General features: G+C 40.1%; 2 protein-coding genes across 2 annotated transcripts; both read left to right on the forward strand.

The window, feature by feature from the left end:
• Positions 1-3,759: 3,759 nt before the first annotated feature.
• On the forward strand, positions 3,760-10,454 carry cav2 (caveolin 2). The gene is made up of 4 exons (XM_077517243.1): positions 3,760-3,990; positions 6,869-7,226; positions 8,578-8,765; positions 9,990-10,454. Exons 1-4 carry the CDS (start codon positions 3,986-3,988, stop codon positions 10,048-10,050), a joined length of 612 nt encoding a protein of 203 aa, XP_077373369.1. The 5' UTR covers positions 3,760-3,985; the 3' UTR covers positions 10,051-10,454.
• A 2,554-nt stretch (positions 10,455-13,008) lies between these two features.
• On the forward strand, positions 13,009-24,385 carry cav1 (caveolin 1). The gene is made up of 3 exons (XM_077517245.1): positions 13,009-13,269; positions 15,874-16,056; positions 22,470-24,385. The coding sequence occupies exons 1-3, from the start codon at positions 13,234-13,236 to the stop codon at positions 22,809-22,811; spliced, it is 561 nt and encodes a 186-aa protein (XP_077373371.1). The 5' UTR covers positions 13,009-13,233; the 3' UTR covers positions 22,812-24,385.

Consider the following 24,385-nt stretch of genomic DNA (forward strand, 5'->3'; position numbering starts at 1 on the left):
CTAGAAACTTGTATAGTGTTGATGCTTTTATTTTGTAGGCATGGTGCTGATGTTTTCAGGAGCCCTTTGGCGGAGCTGCTGACTTTTGAACAGAGTCAAGTGCAGGTTCAGAGGTCATCCGCCGCCTCTTTCCTCCTCCGCATGCTTGTGCGCAACATTCCTGGGAAAAGAGGCGACCCGTCAGGAGGCGACCTCTCCCTTGTTGTTCTTAACGCTACGTGGGAGACCTGCTGGGTGTGTCCTCAGAACATCTGCTAGAGTACCTGATAAATTCTGGGCAGCACATAAATGCATGCAATGCTATCCAGTAGTATCCTTCTGCCAAATAGTGAGCAGCATGGAACGACGTGGCTTGAAATGCAGCTGCCACTGATTTAACAAAATAAAAGCATGTACGGAATTAGTTTAGGGAATTCTACAAAATTAAAGCACAATTTTCAGCATATAGTGACTGATTCAACAAAATAAAAAGCACGAACGCTTAATTAACTTACCAAATTCTACAAAATAAAAGCATGAACGATTCATTACCTTACCAAATTCTACAAAATAAAACGAACATTCACACGTATACGGTGACTGATTCAACAAAAATAAAAGCATAACCAGCATTAGCTTACCAAATTATACAAAAAATAGAAGCATGAGTGATTCTTTAAATTACCAAATTCTACAAAATAAAAGCACCCACATTCACACGTATATGGTGACTGATTCAACAAAATAAAAGCATGAACGTCATTAAGTTGTTTAATTCTACAAAATAAAAGTACGGACATTCACATGAAAATGGTGACTGATTCAATAAAATAAAAGCATGAACGTCATTAGCTTACCAAATTCTACGAAAATAAAACCACTAAAATTCACACGTATATGGTGACTGATTCAACAAAATAAAAGCATGAACGTCATTAGGTTGTTAAATTCTACAAAATAAAAGCACTAACATTCACATGTATATGGTGACTGATTCAACAAAACAAAAGCATGAACGTAATTAAGTTTTTAAATTCTACAAAATAAAACTATGAATATTCACATGAATATGGCGACTGATTCAACAAAATAAAAGCATGCGCATTTCAAGTGATGAGCTCACAATGCAGGGAATTTACACAAAAGCGCGCGCACATTCGCCCAACTTCCAGGAAGTGTGTAGTAGCACCGATAACGAGTTTGTGCGTGTTTGCTTTTATTCATGCTCTAATGGCCCGGCTAATTGATGCTAGCAAACAGGAAGTGTGCACTTTGCTGTCATTGTTGCAAGTGGAGACTTTATCGGGGACCCTCAGGCCCCCCCGGTCGGATACTACATCAACTATTGGAATGCTAACAGTGATAACATCACTGTTGACAGCTAATGGCTAACAACTTGACACGTTATTTCCTATGGGGGGAAAAAAAGTGGTTGAATTCTTTCATACTGCTGAATGTGATTTAAAACATTGCTAGCACACTGATTTAAGGTTCTCTGGGATTCCCTGATTTCGTATGAGAATCGCTGTAATGGTTACCACCGTCTAACTTACGACGCTAACACGTTGCAGTGCATGGCGTTCTATAAAAAGCGCTCTCTTCTTCTTCTTCTCGCTGCCTCTCTCGCTTTCCTTCCCAGCATCCCGGTCAAGTCGGTGGACGTAGACTTTCCTGGCGCGCGTTCAGCAAGCGCTCGCTCCAAATAAGGCGGAGGAGCAGCGAGCGGGCCGGACGGAAACCTTGGAGATGCTTCCTTGGAGACCCGACTGCCATAATAAAACACTCTCTCCATCACTCCCCGCTTCACCGACCAATTAGCGCAATACACAAGTGTGGGAATTCGCTTGAGATTCTCAGAAATGCGCAATGGGGGCAAATGTATTGTGACACATGTGGCGGAATTCTTTAACTCTGACACAGAAATGTTGCAAAATTGATAAAAGTGTAAAGGGACAAAAGTACTGGGACACCCCGCAGAAAATGCGAGAGGTTGATACTTTGGGAAAAGCGCCAAGCTAAACTCCATGGAGGAAGCGCCATAAATATCCTGGAATGAAACTGATAGAGAAGTGCACCAAAAACAATTCAGCAGGATGGACAAAAGTATTGGGACACCTGCACCTGTGTTTTATGTGCCAGTACAGTACATGACACATTTGGGTGTGTGTGCATGTGTGCACGTGAAGGTATGTGAGAATGTGTGAGATACACTGAGTGCGTGAACAAGAGTGTGATTGTGTGAGCAAATTTGTGAGACAGAGCATGTGTGTGAGAGCAAGAATTTTTGAGAGTTTTTATGTGTTTGTGATTCAGGAGAGAAACAGTGAGTGAGTGAGTGAGTGAGTGAGTGTCGTATATGAGAGAGTTGTGTGAGTTCGTTATATATGTAAGAGTTTGTGTGCATGTATGAGCAATTGCATGCGATTTGCGTGCAAATGCGTGTTTCAATGTTAGCGTGAGTGATTGAATGTGAGTGACAGCAATCCTGTGTGACTGAGTCTACGAATGTATTATTAGAGAGTAAGAGCAAGTGAGTGTGTTTGTGAATGAAAGAGCAAAAGTATAAGTGAATGTCCCTGAGAGAGTATTTATGTGAGAGAGAGAAGTGTGAGCTCATGAGCTAGTGTGTGCCTGTGAAAGTATGCAAGCAACAGCAAGAGAATGCGAGAGAGTGAATGTAAGTGTGAGAGCGCAAGTGTGAGTGGATGAATGTGAGAGTATAACTGAGAGTATGTGAGTGCCTGAACAAGTTTGTTCCTGCGCAAGTATGCATGAGAGAGCGAGAGATTGCGAGAGAATGAATGTGTGTGTAAGAGAGAGATTCTATGCGTGTATGTGAATGACTGTGCGAGAATATGAGTAAATGAATGTGATCACGTGTTTATGTGAGAAAGTGTGTGAGCGCATGAGTGTGTGCCTGTGCAATTATGCAAGCGAGAGCAAGAGTTCGAGAGAGTGAATGTGTGTGAGAGGGCGAGTACGTGTATGTGAACTAGTGTGAGAGTATGAGTGAATGATCGTTTTTGTGAGAGAGTATGTGAGTGCGTGAGTTTGTGCCTGTGCTAGTATGCAAGAAAATGCGAGAGTGAATGTAATGAGAGAGTGGTGCAAGTCAATGTCTGTTCAAGTGTGTGAATGTTTGCGTCTCCGTATGTGTGAGTGAGCAAGTGTATGTAAGCATGCGTGTGCAAGCGAGTATGTGAGTGCGGAATGATGACTCATAATTAGAGAGCAAGTCGGGACATTTTTAGCCGTGACAGCTCGCGGCCTGCTCAGAGGAGGAGGAGAAGATGGCCGCCACTCCCTCAGCAGGACTCCGCCCACATCTGGCTAACGGGAATCGCATACTTGTCACAACGTTGCCACGGTTACCACAAAAGAAACGTCCAAAACACAAACAATATCCCGTTCAAAATCAATTTTGTGGGGGGGGGAAGACTCACGTGTTGCCATATTTGGGCACGCTTGCCCTTCGTCTTCCTCACAAGTGGACGCTTCAAAAGCGCACTCACATTTTTGGTCTTAAAAGAAGCTTTGTGCTGCTTGGAGACCATCACACAACGTGGAAGTCAAAGCAGCATTCACACGCCGACATGGGAGGCTGCTGGAAAAATACTCTGCCCGTGTATGTGTGTGGGGGGGGAAGGTATTATTTATTTATTTATTTATTTATTCATTCATTCATTCATTTATCTTCCTTACTGTACAGCATGTGCCCTCCAATCACAATCACACGTTTATCATCATCTATTGATTTCTGATTTTCTCTCCGCGTTTATTATTTTGTATGAAGCGGAACATTCCAGCGATAGGCTCGTTCTGCGCGCGCGCGCACGCGCACTCGCTGTTGTTGCCAAGAGAGAGCCAGCCAGGCCCTGCACTGCATTCTTGTGTCTGCCCCAGGCTGACTGACTGAAGCAGGACCAACCGAGAACATCTTTGAAACAGACTTCTGCAACAAGTGTGCATAAGTGCGTGCGTGCGTGCGTGCGTGTGAGGATCCGGAATGCAGTGAGTATGAAGGATGCATGAAAGTTTTTCATGGAAATTGTGGTTGAGTGACAGGCTATAATGACGCATCCGACGCATGTTGCATTCTCCAAATCATGATGATGTTATGATTCATTTACCTCACATTCTCCATATCATCATTCATTTTCTTAATGAGATTATTACACTAAATTATTTAAATGATTTATTTTGTGATGCTTTGAAGCATGGTAATTATTCCATTTTGACAGGCATTAAATTATTATTTATTTACTTGAACTTTACATTGCCAGCTACATTGTATCTAAAATCATTTCAAAATGGTACAAAATTACAGTATTGCATGTCCAGACAGTGTGACCCCCCACCCTCCAAAAAAACAAACAAACAAAAAAAACATTGAACTTTTGCAAGAATTTGCTCCCATGATTTGGTTTCATAATCTTGTTGCTGCAACACAAACAGCCTCCGAACATTCCAAAAGAAACAAGAACAGCAGGCGCAAGCTAACAAGCGTGGCCCAATCATGGAAGCTTCAAAGGTGATGACGAAAATGAAGGCATGTGTTGTGTCCCGGGGCCATGGAAGGCCGGCGCGAGGACTGACTGACTGACTGACTGTCTGACTGATTAAACGGGTTGCGGCACGCCGTCTCAAGAAGGTCTTCGGCGTGCAAACAAGCCTCCGCAGCTTAAAAAATAAAATCCTAAAATTCTTCTGTACGAGAAATTAGAAGCAGCATTACACAAGTTACAAAGGTGAATAAATCACAATGCTAAGCTAATGTAGCATCGCAGACGAAAACGTTAAAAGAAGGCACGACACTTCGCTTTTGGATTGATATTACATAGCACCTAGCTAACGTCGTTTTCTTAGCTAAGTGTGAAAGTGGCTCTTGAAGGTCTTTCCAATTGTTTTGAACATTTTTCTGAAAACATGTCGAGACACTCCTGGTCCCCTTGGGGCTGATCAGGAGTGTTAGTGTAGCGGATCACGTCGGCTAACTGTTGTGCTGGATGGTTTGTTTGTGTGGGCGGAACATCTTTACCTTCACTTTAGTCACACTGCACCGGCCCTTTAAGAAAATAAGTGTTGGTCTTGAGTGATACATAATATTGAGTTGATATGAAGTCATATTTAAGGCGATTTTTGAACAGATAGCAAAAGGGTCCACGCTTGCAGGCTGTGTTAATCCAGCAGGATCGCGTTCTTCTATTGTTCCCAATGACTGTTTGTTTGGTTGATGTATTTCTGCTTAGCTGTCACTCACAACATTGGTGGCTCAATTTTACCCCCTCAACCCCACCCCACCCAAACACAAAGTTTGTTCTAGATTGTGGACAAAACCATGCCACAGAAACAAATGACATGCAAAGTGACACACTTTATGGAGGGCTGTGTGGTCACGTGACAACAAACGAGCTGTTGGTATGACAACAATCCTCGTAGTGCTTTGATTCTATCTATCTATCTATCTATCTATCTTGCTAGCTAGCTAGCTAGCTAGCTAGCTATCTAAAATGGTGTATTAGCATAATACAAGTAAGTTGAACTAAAATGTAACGAAAGCATTGAGAGTAGAGGTGTGCAAAATTTCCGATTCTTAGATTATTCACGATTCGGCCGTGGAACAATCGAGAATGATTCACAAAAGTCCAAATTCCGATTATATAAATATGCCAAGGGAACCGAAACTAAAAGTGGACCGGAGCGGAAAGTACGCGGAACTGAAACGCAGTAGCGCGCGCGGTCTTCGGGACGCTTAATGGGACGGACCGAGAGTACACATCCACAACTCACGCCTCGACATTCAAAACAACAACAAGCATGGCTGAGCTGACCAACCCACCTCTTCGTGACATCAGACCTGCTCCGAAAAGGCAAACAACTTGAGGCGGAAGTATCAGCTAGCTGGCTGCAGTGCGTCGGTTAGCGTTCTACAGGGCGCCGCGCAGTGATGCGAACGAACGAACAGAAAAGTAGTGGCTGGCGGTAATGGCGTCTGACTTTATTCAGAAAAGAGTATTGTGATGGAAATGTATCACGCTTTTGAAAACAAATAGTTTTTAGAAGAAAAAGGCTTTATTTCCGAGACCCCAGCCATCTTGCTGGACTATTTTCTTTTTTATTTTCTTCCCGTCCAACGTCGAACCAGAACGCGTGTCACCGAACGCTGTCAGAAAGAAGTCAGTGCTGATCGCACACACGGGAGGTGAGGATCAAATTGAGATTCATGTTAAAAAAGCCGAACGATCCCTTTAATGTTTACACGTTCATGTTTACACAAGTTAAAAAGCAGAAAAGCACTTGAGGGTTTTTTTTTTGTACCTCTGAGAAACTTTAATGTTTACATGTTCATCTTTACACAACTTAAAAAGCAGGAAAGCACTTCTTTTTTTTTTTTTTTAGGCATTTGTATTGAAGTAGTAGTTCACATTGTCTTTCATTTATATCTCAGTGCACTTTTGAGTGGATAAAAATAATATATTTTTGCTCAGTGCTATGTTTTATTCTGTTGAAGACTGAATATACTTGAAAGCTGTTGTTACAGAATGAGGACTTGAGTATTTTATTTACTGTTTTGAACTGTTAACTTGATACTGAAATAGTAGTTTATTTAGGCCTGAGAGGACTTTTGTACTATTTTTGTAACTAATGTACGAAACATTAAAAGCACCAAAATACATTGTTTTTTTTCTGCTGCCTGGGGGGAAATCAATAATCGTTTTATAATCGAATCGTAGCCTCTGAATCGTAATCGCAATCGAATCGTGAGGTGCCCCAAGATTCCCACCTCTAATTGAGAGTGTATAAAAAACAAAAGTACTTCTTCTTAAGTACAAAGTATGAATAGCTACTGTACTTTAGAAATGGTCATTGAGTGACTGCACACGCACAGTAGCTTGTTGTGGCGCCGTCGACCCCGTACGCTGCTTCCAGTCCGCGGGGCGGGGTGCTGCCTGCATGCCTGCCCGACTGACTGTCTGCTGCTACTGCTGCTGCTGCTGCTGCATACGAGCGGAGCAGCTCGCTCACTGCGCACTCGAACCACCACAAGAAGCAGAAGTCCAACTTCAACTGGTACCGAGCGAGCGAGAGCCGACATGGGTGTGGAGAAGGAGAAGTCGGAGACGAGCATCATCATGGACGAGGACGAATTCAACAGGTCTATCGAACCCATCCTGTCACGGAAGGGGCACGTGTTCGCGTCCCCGCACGAAGACCGAGACCCCGACGACGTCAACGCGCACCTCAAGGTAGAAAACAAAACAAAACAAAACAAAACCTTCCATTGTTTTCAAGTAACTATGCGGAAGTCAAAGGAGAGTGACGTCATCGATCACTTCGATTTTTTGGGGGGTTGTTTCGTTTTTGTGGTCGGGTCAGGTGGGCTTCCATGACGTCATTGCCGAGCCGTGATGAGAAATACAGATAGACATTTTCGTTATATTTGAGAAAGTTGTGTTGTCTGTTGTTTTGCAATTAAAAAATAGACATTTTCATTTTTTCTACAATATTTTATAATACATTTACTTTATATACTGTATATAAATACGTAAATAGCCTAAATACATATGTATATACTGTGTATATGTACATGTATATGTACATAAATAGCCCACACACACCTATATATATGTACACAATATTAATTCTTTTTTAATATTAATTCAATATTTATTTTTATTTTTGTTTTTGTTTACAAAAGGGAATATGTAAAATAAAATAAATATGATGATCATATCATAACATTACATACAATATCTTGACTATTTGTATATATACCCAAGAAATATACAAATGTCTTTTGGTCATATATAAAATGTTATTTTTATTTTTATTACATTATTTATTATTTTATTCATATTCATATTATTAATAATATTCATATTCATATTATTATTATTAGCCTCTATCTCTAGCAACTTTATATTATGTTTTGTATTTTATGTTCCAATATTTTTTCAAATTAAAATATAGGTGTAAAAAAAAAGTAAATAATCATTTTCTGTAGTATTTTAGTACTTTAATATATTTTGCCAAATAGGCCGACAAATGTGCACAAAAACTTGGATGCCTTTTTTTTTTTTTTGCATAGAATTCTACAATATAATTTACATTTTATATTTTGCAAATTAAAATTAACACTGTACTAATGTAAATAATTATTTATCAATCCTTTTGACGATGATTGTCATAATTTTGTACAGTCAATTAATTTCTTTAGTGGTATTTTATGTTACACTTTATATTTAGGATATTATTATAGTATAGCATTATAGTGTTTATGGGTTTCTTACTGTTATGCCCGCACATGTGAGAAAGGAGAGTTACAGATGCCCGTGCAATTTATTCATTGCCAGGAGAAGTGCGTTAAACAAGGAGAGTTAAACACCTGAACACAATGAGCACGCTCTTGCTGCTGTCGGCCACAGCTCACACCCAAATGCTCACACAACATCCAGGTCCCGCCTCTTAAAGGCACATGCGTGTATCTAAATAGTCGGATTTAAATCTTCCAGTGACGTCACACCCACATTTGTTGCTAAAGTCAAAGTAGGAATCACTGATTTGTTTTTCTTGTTTTGTTTTGTTTTTTCCGGTCAGGTGGGCTTCGATGACATCATCGCTGAGCCGGAGTCGGTTCGAACCGTGGACCGGGTGTGGATTTGCAGCCACGCCACGTTCGAGGTGGTCAAGTTGGGCCTCTACCGGCTTCTCGGGGCGCTGCTGGCCGTGCCCCTCGCCTTCCTCCTCGGACTCGTCTTTGCTGTCCTCAGTCTCGTACACATCTGGTAGGGGAACCTCACGCTTGGGCCGATGCTTTTTCTTTGGCTTTCGAGGATGAGAATATACACAACAAATAAGCTTGCTCATCAAATCTAAAAAAAAAAAAAAAAAAAAAAAAGAAGAGCGAGACAATAGAGTTAGATAATAAAGTAGAACAACAAAAAAAGGTGTGCTTTCATAGAATTGAATTTGTAATATTAAACACAAAAATTGTAATATAACAATAAAGTTATAATGTTATTTAAAAAAGGATGCACTGCAATATTTTTTTTGTTTTGAGTTGAAAGTTGTAAATTTCTGAAAATTAATGCACATTATGTGAAAAAGTTATGTTTTAAATTTAAAGTTGTCAAATATATATATATTTTCTAAAGTGATATTACAAGAATAAAATCACAAAATTTGTTGTGACACTACAAAAAAAATTTGTACTTTACAAGAACAATAGTGTAATATTATGAAATAAAATGTAATTTTGTAAATTACAGGAATAAAGTTGCTATAAAAAAAAAAAGGATACAGTGATAGATTTTACGATACCGGATGCTAAGCTAATACGCTAAACGCTGTCATCTGTGTTAAAAATAGATGTTTGAACATGGGAACGCACGCAAAAATGAAAGTGAGCTTTAAAGAGCCCAGCAGACTATTATGGGATGTTTGCTCAATCTCCCAAGGCAAACATTGACACAAGCTATTTATACAGATGATGTCACTTTGCAAAATAGTGAGCCCTTCCCTCTACACTTCTGCGATCATGAATCTTTTTTTTTTTTCCGACTGATGACATCATCACACAGGCCACCTGGATGCTGTTAGGCGTCGAGCTAATGAGCTAGCGAGCTAACCCAAAGAGAGCGCTCCTTGATGGGAAACACTCGTGGTCACCTGCCAAAAAGTGAGCCCTAGGAAAGTTGGCACAAACGTGCCGAAAAAAAAAAAAAAAAAAAAGTTCCACTGAGCAGGGAGGAGGGAAAAACAGACAGGATGCTCGACATGCTATTCGCCACCGGGGTGGGACATTCTTCGGCTCTTTGGCGGCCATCTTGGAGGCAGGAAGTTGTCGAGGGGGAGACGGGAAACGCATTGGAGCGGCCGTGCTTTTCGACGAGCAAACAGGAAGTCCAAGTTTCGAGCATAAATTTCAGCCATCTTATGTCAGATTCTATTCCAAATCACCGCCTTGTCTTGCCCGTCGCAACCGTTTTGAACTTCTGGGCCCCTCGCAGGCTGGTGATGCCGAGCATCCGGAGCTTCCTGGTGGTGCTGCCGTCCCTGCAGGTGGTGTGAAGGAGCCTGACGGACACGTTTGTGGCGCCGTTCTGCCGCAGCCTGGGCAGGAGCTTGTCCTCTGTCCACGTCCAACGCGTGGACCAATAAAAACCGAGCGGTACGCAGACAGGATGGAGTCTTCGGGTCTCCGTGGAGATGTTGCCAAAATGGACGTGTTTGGACCTCTTCCGCCAGAGTCAGCTTTGGGGGTCTTCAAAATAATGTGTAATAAATTATTATGTGGTGTCATCTTAACAAATGTGTTAGCCTAATAGCATATTGCAGTTGCCTAGGCAAGTGTGCTACCAGTCGGGATGTAACAATATCCAAACGTCACAATACGATATTGTCACGATATTGTGGGGAGGTTGGCGATATTTAAAAAAGGTCACAATATTGTAAAAAAAACAACAAAAAAACAACACAATATTGTGCTTTTGTACATAACAGCAATGTTATATTATTATTATTATTATTATTATTATTATTATGTGATGTTGTTAATGCACGCACACATTGAGTTCCTCCACATATTGACTTGCTTCACAAGCATATTACGTTCCACTTCATCTGACCATTAGTGTAGTTTTTAAACAGAAGGGCCAAAAGATGCCTGATGGAAATTAAGCTGCACTAAAAATCTGGCCACCAGAGGGTGCTAGAAATGCACAAATGGAAATCAACCTGACTTTTTGAACAGATGTTTTGCATTTAAATATCGTGAATATGACAACGACGATATTGTGGCAGTGTTAATATCACGATATTACAATATTGCGCTTATCGTTACATCTTACCGGGCAAATAATATTTTATTAGAATAGTAATATAGAATATTATTTTTAAAAAATACATTCGCTTGTTGAAATATGGTTTTCTTCCCTTATTAATCTTTTAGGTTAATATTAACCTAATTAATATTAATTACGACTTTTTATGCTGAGAAAATTTGTTTCTGTTCTTGTAAAGATTCTGACATTTTTTCTGTATTCAAATAACATTTTTTCTTCTTAAAAAATCAGAATTTGTCATCATAACTTTTTTTTTCTTCTCAAAAACAGGTAATTTTTTGCAATTATTAGGACTTATACGCAGTATTTACTGTATGTTTATTGTGATTGTTAATAAAAACAATGGTCAGCATTATTCGTCAATAGCTTAAATTAGAAAGCATTTATACTTATACTTTATCTTGGAAAATTGCATCCTCAAAAATCTGATGAAAAAATCTCAAAAAGTCTATTTTCGGAAAGATCAACTTTTTTTTTTCTTGAAACAATATTATGTTGGTTGTATTTGTATATTGTAATATGAAGGGGGGGGGGGGGGGGGGGGGGACAAGCTTGTTGCACATTCACCGGCTGCTTATTGTGTTTGTCTGATTCTGAACATTAAACTAATATAAATAAAGATGATTATTCTATCATTTCTTCTCGGTGACTTTTTTTTTTTTCAAAGAAAAATACTTTACTGGTAAGCATAAACATTTTTTTCAACATATTTTTCTTGTTTCATTTTGTTCCCTTTCAAATATTATATTTCTTTTTCATAATATTATGATTTTATTCTCGTAATATCAGGGCTACTTTTTTCGAACTTTTTTTTTCTAAGCTTGGGTATTTGTATATAGTGCAGATTCCTACAGAATAACGTGGCTACATAAGAGTAGCCTTTTTTTTCTTGTTTATCACAACAAGCAAAATCAAAATAAGATGTGACACTATGTGTGTGCTTTGTAAGTGTTGTGTTCTAGTTTTGGATCCCAAAAACGCAGACACAAATAAGATTTTAACTCTTTATTTGCATAACATCGAAAGGTGCGGAACAACCTTGACTGGACGAGAAACAACGAGAATGTATCAAGAATCACGGGACGCAAAGCTAACTTGGGCCGTGGAGGTGCACAGGGAAATAGAGGAATAATCGGACAAAAAACACTCATTTCTCAGTCAGGCTTATATAGACAGTGAATCGATCTGATTGGCTGTGGGAAAAAGGACTGACATGGAATCATCTGATTGGCTGTTGACCAGATAAAGAGATGAAAGATTCTTGACATCACATAGCTTCTGACATCACATAGCGCCTGACCAGTTGAAACTAGATGCTGGTTACATCAGTTCAAAACAGACACTTGACCACACGGTCAGGACCCAAACATGACCCTGTCATGCCCTTGCATGACCCCAAACTTAACCCTGGCATGACCCAGTCATGACAGTAAGCTTCTATAGGACCAAGTAAATATTTAGAACTGAATGAATCAGGGAAAGCTATACGTGATGACGTAAGAATTTGCAAATATGGTATCAAAATGTATTTATTTATTAATTATTATTTTACACAATACTGTAAAGTATTTTATTGGTGGCGTGAATGAACGTCCAGAGTGTATTAAACATCATCAACAAACCAGCTATTGTGGATTTTTCTTTTTTCTTTTTTTTTATGTTTATTTGACACTGAAGTTCTGCCCAAGCTAGAAGAAAGAGATAATTTATTTCGTATTCATTTATTTATTTTTTAAAATGGTTCCAGAAAAGCGCACTTTTTCTTCAGAAAGAAATGGGCAGCTGTCTTTGCATTCTCTTTTATTAAGTTTCAGTTCTGTTTGAACAAATTAATGCCATTTGAATTCATTTAAAAAGCACATTTTGACTTGACATACGAGTGGGGTGAACTCGTAACTCAAAGCACCAGTGTAATTGTACTATTTTGTTGTTGAATGCAGCCCTTATGCAGCTTGGTAAAAGTCCATCCGGTGCCAGTTTTTCTTTTTCCATTTGCCCCATCATGCTGCAAAGTGTCGGGTGCCACTTGATCTGACTTGTGCTGAACGGCGCGTATATAAACACCTTGTCGCTCCCAATTAACCGCCCACCTCTCGGCCGACAAGAAGCCGCTTGTATTCTGCCTCCTTGCGCGTTCCACGCCACACCAACGCCTCCCGAAACCCTCCGCGCGCACGCGCACTCACGTTTTCAAATCAGAGATCATCACATCGCTCCCTCCTGCAGCCTGAAAGCTTCGCCAAAGCTTCCTGCAAAGACATTCTAATCACGTTCGCTGGGGGGGGGGAGAAAGGTCGGGAATAAATCACCGTGGGAACCCCCCACGCACACACCTCCTTCCTCTTCCCCCAATCTACCTCCACGCCTCCCGGCCGCCGGATTCTTATTTTGGCGCTAGAAGGACCACACCATGGCTGGAGGACTGAAGAGCACCGAGCCAGAGGAGGTACTTTTGCGTTTGCGTTTCTGTGTTTTGCGCGTTATATGGTTGCGTCTGTTTTTTTTTTTTTTGGTGTGACCACCTGATCTCTCGCACCAGCTGACTGAATGTGAAGGACCCACGACGCGTGTGCATTAGCACGAAAGTGCAACATTTCAACGCCTGTGTGGAACTTTTGCGCGTGGATTTTACGTGCGTAAAAGACGGAAAATTGCGCACGCTGTATTCACAACTTAAGTTAATGTCGCTCGCGCGCACACGCGACTACACAAACATACGCGCGCGCAACAGATGACGTCACTTTCCAACTGGCACAGGCGCCACTGAGCTATCACGCGCTGATTTTTAGCCACGTGCTCTTGGGTCAGCCTACTTTTTGAAACATTTGCAAGAAAAATTATGTTGTTTTTTTTTAAACACCGTCGAGATTAAGTGATTCTCAAAGTGTGGTAAGCACCCTATACTTAAGATGCCTATTAGGAACTTCCTAATTTTTGATGATACATAATGTTATCATTGAAAGGTTCCAGGTTTTATTCAAAACATGACACAACTACAACTTTTATTAAAAATATGAATTTGTTATCATATATGCAATTAATTCCTGTGAGGTTTCGGAAAAGTCCAATTATTTTAATATGGTTTGACCTTTCAACATCTGACTTCACATCATCCAAAAAGTAGGCTACGTCCTTCCTTGTAAAGATAAGAAATAAGTCTTAGTCTTATTTTGTAAAATAAAATTGTTATTTTTGCTCACAGAATCACCAAATTTTCAGAACTTTATTTTACGATACCTGTTTTTGTACAGGTATCAGGCATCTCGGGTATATCAGGTATCATAAAACAGGTATAGTAAATTTTGATTCTATTAATATTTAAAAAATAATAATTTATCACCACTTTTTTTTTACTTTTACAACGATCTTGTTAATTCTGATTTTATGTGTTTTATTATTTAACTGATTTTGTCGGATCTTGATATCTTCATTTCATAATATTTTTTCATTCCTTTACAACTCTTGTAAATGACAGTTTTATGTATTTTTACAATCTTCTCTTATCGTGACGTCTTGTTTTGGAAATAAGTCTTTTTTTTTTTGTAACATTTGGACTTCACTCTGAGTAGGGATGTAACGATGACGGCAATATCGTGATATCGTGACGTTAAAACTGCCACAATATATCGTCATCGTCATGTCACGATATTAAAAGCAGCAATTTATTGAAAAAATCAGGTTTATTTCCATTTCTGCAGTTCTAGCACCCTCTGATGGCTAGTTTTTTAGTGCAATTACATTTTCACAAGGCATGTTTTGGCCCTTCTATGTTTCAATTCCACGCAAATGGTCCGATGAAGGGGAACGTAATATGCTCAATATGTGGAGAAACTCAATATGTTGCGTGCATTAGCAAGTTCCTCAATATGAGTGTTGTTCCGATACCATTTTTTTTGGCTCCCAATACCGATTCCGAAACCCAGCTTTGCGGTATTGGCCAATGCCGATACCATACCGATACCTAAGGTTTTTATTTCTCAACATGAAAAATCTGTCCTGCCATTGGTTCAGAGCATTCAAGGGCCAATAGGAGATCTTAGATCGGCATGCAGTGAGCATATCACATATCAGTGAACGTCGTGCATGAGCAAGACACATGATTCTGCATCCAAAGTCCTATATTAGCATTGGAAATATTGGTATCGGCATGTTACTTGTTAGTACTCACCGATACAGATACCACTGTTTTAATGCAGTATCGGCACCTCTGCCGATACCAATATCGGTATCGGAACAACACTACTCAATATATGTATATGTTCTATTTATATATATTTTTATAAATATTTATAATATTTTTCTAATATTTTTCATTGCTGTATTATACAAAAATATTGTTTTTTTTTTATTAGCTCTTTTTTTTTTTTTTTTTTTTTTAGAATATTGTGACCTTTTTTTGTATTGCCAACCTCCCCACAATATTGTTATAATATCGTATCGTAATGTTTGGATATCGTTACATCCCTAGTTAACAGCCCGATTTTTTCCCCCTCATATTTTAATATAATCTACAACATTTTATGTCCGTGCTTTAACTTTAATATATTTATATTCTCCCAAACTCTTTTATTTTTATTTATTTATTTATTTTTACATTTCAACTTAAATCTTGTGAGGTACAATTCTATCACCATAACATTACTACTTCTTTTTTTTTTTCTTTTTTTTTTGCCCTATAAAAGAAGATCTGAATATGTTATTGGAACATTACAAGTTTCCTCCCTCAAGAGGCAATTTGGTAATCTTTATATGATTTTGGGGTTTTGTGGTACCGTTAGGATAATAGGGGGGGGTTGAATATTTCTGTCCTGAAAAAAAAGTTTGAGCACCCCTGTTCTGGATGCTGCATACTCACTTGGTGGTGTTTCCCTGTGCGCAATTACGCGCGTCCAAGCGTCCAAGCGTGCGAGAGTGTGGTGAGGACCCCTCGCGGCTGTTTTGAGGGGTGTGGCTGTGCTCCACCCCGTGCAGCCACTGCACTCCACTCTCTCACTCCTTCCTCCTCCTCGCCGCCGTCGTCCTTTTTCACTCCCGTCTCCGTCTCGCGCAGGAGTTTGTGCACTCGCCCTTCATCCGCAAGCAAGGCAACATTTACAAGCCCAACAACAAGAAGCAGGACGGCGACATGGACAACGACAGCCTCAACGAGAAGTCCATGACGGACGACGTGCACACCAAGGAGATCGACCTGGTCAACCGAGACCCCAAGCACATCAACGACGACGTGGTCAAGGTGAGGAACATGTGTTTTTTTTTCTTCATATGACGTCACCGGTCACCTCAATTTGAGAGATATTTTTCTGGGTAGTTTGGTAAAACGCAGCCAAGAGGAAAGCATGAGCAATTTCCTGTTTTTTAGAGAAGTGAGTTCTTTCCACTGTGGAACTTGTTTGTTGATTTATTTATTTCATTGAGTTTTGCGCCCGATAATAAATGAAGCGAGTGGTGGAGTGGCGCCACCTGTTGTCAGCCGGCAGGAGTGAGGTGCGTGTGTGTATGAGCGTGTGTGCGTGAAAAGTCTGGAAAAGTTGGGAAACACCCATCCATGTTGTGTGAACATGGCGTGTATCCTCATATAGCCACACCCCGCTATATTTCCATTCTGCTCCCAGACCACGTGACCACATTAATGACAGCAGCTTTGTCATTGAACGCGGAGGATACATTCCCAGGCAGGATGGACATTTTGTGACACAAAAGAGTTCATGCATGCGCACGTTTTAAAATTGTAAAATTGTTTGAACTCCACCAAAACATATTGCAAAAATCAAACATGGAAAATAAATGTCATTTTAATACCCGTGCATGGATTGATCTTTTTAAAACTCATTCACTCCCAGCCATTTTCACAGCAGCATTCATTCGGCTGTTTTACTGGATTTTGACTGATTTTGCAAGGCCCACAGAATATTGTGTTCTATTGTTCTATAAAAACATGGAACCTACCAAAAGATTAAAGTCTCTTCTTTCATCAGGGAAAAAAAAAGAAGTATATTTCTATCTGTTTCCGTTTTGCAGCAATTAGCATTAGAATATAGCTAAGTTTTATCATTATTCACAAATCTATTTAGAATTGTGAGTAAATGAGCTTTTTTTTTCCCCAACATGGCCTGGTGGATCTCCTTTGCTCTGCTGCCACCTGCTGTCAGTTTGTGTAATAACTACCATTTCTGCAACTGTTCTTTGCAGTTGAGGGGCTGCGTCAAAGCCTTCTGTATGCTCCAGAAAAACAACAACAAACAAACAAACAAAAATAAATAAATAAATATGTCTTTGGGAAACATAATACATTTAAACTAGAACGTATTTATACGTTTTTGGGATCAAATGAGTTAAGTACCTTTTAAGTACCTTAATATTTTTGACCATTTCAAATCTTTCCATCTTTGAACCGTTCACGTAATCCTTGACGTATTTTTTTCCCCAGAATTTCAAAATAAAAGTCCCACCAAATTATGATTTTTTTTTCCTCCTCTAATATTTAATTTTTTTTCACCAATTCCAACTTTTAATTAATTGTTCAACTTTTCCCTACCACAATTATTCTTTCAAAATTTCAAAATAAAAAACTATTTTACCATTTCAGAGTACTCTTCGGGTCTTTGCTCTCACGTTTGAGGGCATTACAGTGTAATTAAAAAAATAAAATAAAAATAAAAAATTGCTTAAATGAACATAGAGGGGGGAGTTGATGAATGATTAACCGCATCATGAATAAAAAAAAATAAATTACGGCCCCTTAAAAATACATATTGCCTATAAATACCACAAGATGGCAGCACAGCACTACTATTCTATTACAGCAGTCTATAAAAACTCACATCAACATAGTTCCTCGACATCAAGATGCCACAAGTTGGTGGCAAAGCAATACATAGATATTAGACTGGGCTCTGGTGTGAGTTCTTAAACAGCAAATAGGTGAGTTTTTAACCAGTAGGTGAATTTTCAATATAGCCAACATGGAGGCGAAAACTGCAGCGTGGTGACATTGTATCACGAGATTAAGTCAACTTTCACGTGGTGGTCACACTGTCATTTGTCACAAGACATACTGATTGGATTTTGGAATGGAAACAATAACATGCATAAAACAATAACAAGTGGAAAATTAAATTAGCTCATGTTGGATTTGAAACGTTCATCCAGCTCAAATTTGCGACAAGATGGAATGACGAGAGAGAGAGAGAAAAAAATCACGTGTTGATGCACGTCATCGCCATTGAAATATATGGCCCCCTAGTGGCTATGATTGGTAAGGCGCAATTCGATTGGACGATTGCAGGACACTGTTGTAATTCATAAAAATTGGTTAGCAATTATATATTTTGTTGTAAATTTTGAAGTATTATTATAGGCATTATAATTTTAGGAACATTGTGACTTTAGTTCCATAATATACACAATATTGTTTTTTTGTCAAATGTTTTTATTTTTGTAATACTGTATGCGACCATCGTGAAGATAAGCATGCAGTTCAGATATGGGTGGATGTTCTTTTCTTGTATATCGATCTTTTTTTTTTTTTTTACATTTTCTGAACTTTTTTTTAGAATCTGTTTTTCTCATACAATTTTTTTCATGATTTCAAGTCTTTTTATCTTTTAACTGCCATTTTGCGTATTCAATGTACGACTTTATTTTCATACTAATTTTTCTTGTAGAATATTTTTATTTTTGTAACATTGTATATATGTTTTTTATTGCAATATTTTCATTAATTTTCAGAACCTTATGATTATTTTCATACACCAGTACACCTCTTTCTGTAATGCAATCTCCGTAATACTGTATTACGGTTACGCACGCAAAGTGTAATTGCACATCCACTACAGTAGGTGGCAGTGGCGCTCTCATTGTCAAAGAATGAGCAAAAGTATTACAACACTTTTATAGACAAATGGTACTATTTATCGTCACGACGGAGAATTGGGGGGCGTAACAAAAAACTAATTGGGCACTTCATGATATTCCTGCTAAATATTTCAAACTAGAAGGTAGCGAGTGGTCTTGCAAGACACATGCACACACATCTATCATATCTTGCTTGCGTGTCAAAACGATAAGAAGTCTTCTTTTGCTGTTCTGCTTCTCATGACAAATGAGTCAGACTCTCCAACCTCCTCCACAACAGACCACAATCTTAACATCCCCAGTGGAAACATTTCATTACACTCCTTACTCTGTCTCTAATTACATGTCATACAAATCTTTATGTAACCCAAGAGGCGGGGTACACCCCGGGACTGGTCGCCAGCCAATCGACCACATCGACAGACAACCATTCACAATCACACCTGAGGACAATTTGAAGTCTAAAATGAAGCCAACATGCTTCTTTTTAGCAATGTGAGAAGCATGGAGGCGTGTCTACAAACTCATACCCGGAATCTTTCAAGTGCGAGGCAGACATGCTAACCACTAGGCTACCATTTTGTGCGTAAAACCACGCAAAAAAAATGAATTCCTTCACTCAAGAATTCCGAGGCGAGGAACACCTTTTGGGCTCGCCGCCCAACCTCCGGACGGGAACGTCAAGTTTTCCACGTCGGTTGCCTGGCGATTTGAGGTCACTGACTCAACTCTGCCAAAGCACGCGCACGCGCACACAGAGGGAAACCCTTCCAGCAAGCTATACACGTACACACAACAAAGTATACAGGCTGGTTGAAGGGAGCCACAGCTTCCGCAGCTGGTCTCAATCAGCGGGCCGCCACGGAACCACGCGGGCCGCTTCACTTCACTCGCTTGTGACTTTCCATTCAGACGCGGTCTTTCCATAGCCCAGAGCAGCCGCTAGCGTTCAATAGAAGATCTTTGAGGCGGGCCGCTTGTTCATTGTGGAAGCTGCTGGTGAAACGCGCTCAAAGCGACTAAAAAGTGACAATGGTTGGGCAGCACGGTGGACGAGCGGTTTGCACGGTGCACGCAGTTGATAGGTTTAGGGTTTGAATCTGGGACGAGGACTTCCTGCGTCGGTTATGAGTTAATGAAAATTCAGGAAATAACTACAATTGAGAAAATGAGAATGCTTGAAAAATAGATGGAAAAAAATAGATGAAAAGTACACGATACTTAAGTATCGTGTACTAAAAGTGTACTTAAAGTAATTACTTTAAAAAAAAAATGCTATAGAAAATCGAAGACTACTAAAACGAATAAAAACTAAAACTAAACATTTTCCAAAAAATAATAACAAACCCACTCGAAATCTAATTCGAACTAGCTGAATTAAAACACAAAAAAAAATTACATTTAGCAACTTTCAAAAACATGCTAGCAACATGTTAGCTTGAATGAAAATTGTATCTATGACATTGGCTGATGACCAATCCATTAGTTGTCTAATTTGACATGCCATTAGATGGCGACTTGTCGTTTGTTTATCTATAAGTGACGTGCCTTCTGCTAGCAACTCCTCGTTAGTATAGTGGACAGTATCTCCGCCTGTCACGCGGAAGACCCGGGTTCGATTCCCCGACGGGGAGGTCGGATTTTACTAAATAAAGTTTTGTAAAAATCGCAACCAATAAATTGTTTGTGCATATGTGCTGAACCATTGTATGCGACCAATCAATTGTTTGCTATGTACATGTGAATTGCCATTGACTGGTGACCAGTTCATCGTTGATTGTTTAATGCTATTAGCTAAAAACAAATGCTTGTTTGGGTAGATGGTCCCTGACATTGGCTGGCGACCAGTCAGTTATTTGTCTACATGTACCCTTTATTCACTGGAGACCAGTCAATTGTTTGTCCATGTCTTGACATGAGCTGGCGACCAGTCCAGGCAGGTGTACTCCACCTCTCATGTAGTTATCTGGGATTGACACGAGTATATTCATGACCCCTGTGGGGAAAAGCACAACAGAAAATAGACATTTCGAAAGTCAGCATGGTGGGTAGAAGTTAGCATGTCTGCCTCATAGTTCAGAGGGTTGTGGTTTGAATCTGGACTCTGACACTTCCTGGTGTAGTTTTCATGTTGTTGTTGTTTTTTTTTGTTTTTGTTTTACTACCCCATCAATGTGAGGAAAAAAATTGACTGAGTTTTATTTTCAAGGCCATATCACACAGCACTAGTGGACGATTTATTGCTTATTGCGTATTGTTCATTGTCACTATTTTATTGTGAAACAGGATGTGCCCTGAGCCGGCACTTCCTGTGACGTGTGAAGCCTCTCAAAGCAACACAAGGATCCATTAACATGCTTCTGTGCCACTTTGTTTGAAGATAGCGCTCTGAGAATAGCAAGTCGCTTTTGTTTTCGGCGCAATAACAAAGTTGCCGGGGTGACAGGGGGTGGTCACACGCTTCCACGAGACTCTAATTGGCCTTCAGAAGAAACTGTTTAGATGTTGCTGATATTCACGGGGAATTTTTCATTTGTTACACTGCTCGAGTCTGCCCTCTTAAAAACTCCGGAACAACAACACACATCAGAAAGAAGTCACTGAATTTTCCAAATAAACACTCCTGTTTTAACAAGAGCTTTAAAGTGAATAAATTAAAAAAAAAAAAAAAAAAAAGTTTTCTTATGAATAGCGCTGCTGATACTTTTTAAGAGAGAGTGGCTCCATGAACCTCTAAATTAACTGAGACTATTTTAAAAGATGAGATTTTAATCTCTTACACAGTGGGAAGTGATAAAGTGCCTCATACCGAATCGTACTTTACTACAGTCGAGTACACAAATGAGAGGGTGCGGAAAATGGGGCAGTATACACCTTTTTTTTTTTTTTTTATATTGGAAATGTGGGATAATTATACTATAGTGAATAGAACCACGGTGGAAACAAGACTTTAATCACAAGTTTTATTGTTGTTTAAGTTTTTTTACACTAGATATTTTACATATACAGTCTTGATTGTTAGTTGTTTTCGCATATCCAGTTCCATGGCTAAGCTAGGCTAACTCATTTGGATTTACCTATTGGAGTAGAAGCATTAGGAGTGCCACCTAAAACCTGGAATATTAGCATTGTGTACATGCTGAGTGACATTTAGACTAATAGTTCTAATTTGAATTAGCATTAGCTACTCATAGCATACAGTTTGTTTACTGTTTATGCTAAGCTAGGCTAAGCCAGTCCTCATGCTAACGTAGGCTACTTGACAGAGGCATTAGGATTTAATCTAAAATGTTATTGTAGTGTACATTTGTGTTAGGTCCACAATTCTACCAAATTTATGTTAAATTAGGTAAACTAAGATGGATTTACTTGATAGTGGTATTAGAGTGTTCTTATCTAAAAATATGTTAGATGTTTTTGTCATCCAGTTTGTGCTAAGCTAACTAAGTCTAATCCGCTTGACAGAGGCATTTGGAAATTGGAGTTCATCTGCAATGTTGCCTCTACGAGAACACTGCGAGATCTCCAAGGTTGAGAAGGATAAATATTGACAGTGAGCTCACAAAGTAGAGGGAGCGTCTGTCTTGTGTTGACGCTTCAACGTGACCTTCAGCGTTCCCAAATGGGCATGATGATCATTTTGGAAATGCCAGACCGCTCAAGAGAAACTGAAAACAATATTAAGACCACATTTGGCTCAAAGAATATTTACATAATAACTATTAAGAGTGCGTTTTTCTCTCGCAGGATGGAATTAAAGTCCCTTCTCACTGGTCTTCTTCAATTCCTCAGGTGGACTTTGTGGACGTGATCGCCGAGCCGGCGGGCACGTACAGCTTCGACGGCGTGTGGAAGGCCAGCTTCACCACCTTCACCGTCACCAAGTACTGGTGCTACCGCCTGCTGACGGCGCTGGTGGGCATCCCGCTGGCGCTGGTGTGGGGCATCTTCTTCGCCATCCTCTCCTTCGTGCACATCTGGGCGGTGGTGCCCTGCATCAAGAGCTACCTGATCGAGATCCATTGCGTCAGTCGCGTCTACTCCATCTTCGTGCACACCTTCTTCGACCCGCTCTTCGAGGCCATGGGCAAGTGTTTCAGCAACGTGCGGATCACCACCATCAAGGAGGTGTAGGCGCCATCCGGAGGAGGATTCATGGGAATTCATTGGGGGGGGGGGGGGGGGGGTAGATTGGGTGAGGGTGGGGCCAGATTCTGATAGGACATTCTTACAGGTTGGACATTTCAAGCTAAGGGACAGGGAGGGGTGTGGTATTTCTTTGTGTTTTACATTTCCTTCATGCTTTGATCTATTCAAATCCTGGTGTACACAAAAGCCCAAAGATTAGTCACAGTGAGAAAGGGGCTTAAGACAACATGCACAATTTTTAGCCTGATTCCGCCCCCTTGCGAACAAAACCGGCTATCGACGTACATAATATCAGATGTGCAACAGAAGTGTACTAGCAAGTCACTGTATCTGAATGTGGGGCGCCATAACGTTTGCGTGAATGTGAAATTCGGCTCATCAAAAGCTCAATGGATGTACAATCACAGCCAAGAATTTACGATCTAAAATACTGCCACAGAAACGAGCCAAAGCTGCCATCAATCGCAATGTAAGCTAACGAGTTAGCAGGTCAGCTAGCAGCTAACCGAGCGTTTTCTTCTTTTACTCTGACAATTGATTGTGGTTTTGTGTTTTTTTTTTTTTTTTTTTTTTTGTTTTTTTTTATTGTCACGTTTGGGGTCTCGTTATGTGTGTACCGGGTTTAGACCAACCAACATTCACCTTGTTCATGTTTGCTGGTGGAGAGACGGTTGTCGTAGCGCTAGCTCGGCGGCGGCCTGAATCCGGCTGACACCGCACAAAAGTAAAACAACCGCTGATCCCTTTGTCTCCCCCGTGACCTCCGAAAACCACCCCCCGTCCCTCCTCCCCCAACCTGGCTTTGCTGCAGTCCGACACACTGAACCCGTCGCCCCCCCCCCCCTCCTCTCTTTTTTTCGCCGTCCGCCGCCCTCAAGACCAACACGCCACCTGCTGCACACTCACTCTCTTCATCTTTTGAAAAATAAATGTTCACAATTCACCTTTTCTAGCCTCCTGCTTGACAATGCGAAGAACTTGGGGCGGCTAAGCTTAGCGGCTAACTAGCATACCAGCACGCACACGCACAGACTTGGGACTCAGACTCTCCATTATTGCGTATCAACGTGAAAAATACGCAATAAAACTGAATGTCGCTGCCTGCAAGCGTCTGTTTGTTTTAGCTTCGTATAGCTTGCTAGTTTGCTCGCTAGCTAGGTGCTGACTGATTTCTTGTAAAGACTTGACTTGGACTCGCTTTGCTTAAGAGTTTTGTTTATCACATACAAAAGAAAAACATTGTTGTGGTTAGCGCGTTAACGTTTTTCGTGAAGAACTAACAACTTTTTGGAAAGTTTGTAAAAAGCTCATACAAAGTGTTTTTTTTGTGTCGCCATTTAAAAACTCAATGTGACGTCCCCATCTGAATAGGGGAGCGCTCAGCTTTTCATGTTTGCACGCTTTTAACTCTCCTTCGGTCTACCTGCTGTTTTTGTTCCCCTTACAGGAGGCTCAAAAGGTGATATTTTTTTATATATATAAAGTTTTTTTCCCCTCCTTCCTTGCCTTTACTTGTACAATATCATGCTGTGCACATTAAAGTTGAGTATGACCACGTG

Source organism: Festucalex cinctus, chromosome 3 (genome assembly GCF_051991245.1).
Source record: "Festucalex cinctus isolate MCC-2025b chromosome 3, RoL_Fcin_1.0, whole genome shotgun sequence".
Classification (NCBI taxonomy): domain Eukaryota; kingdom Metazoa; phylum Chordata; class Actinopteri; order Syngnathiformes; family Syngnathidae; genus Festucalex; species Festucalex cinctus.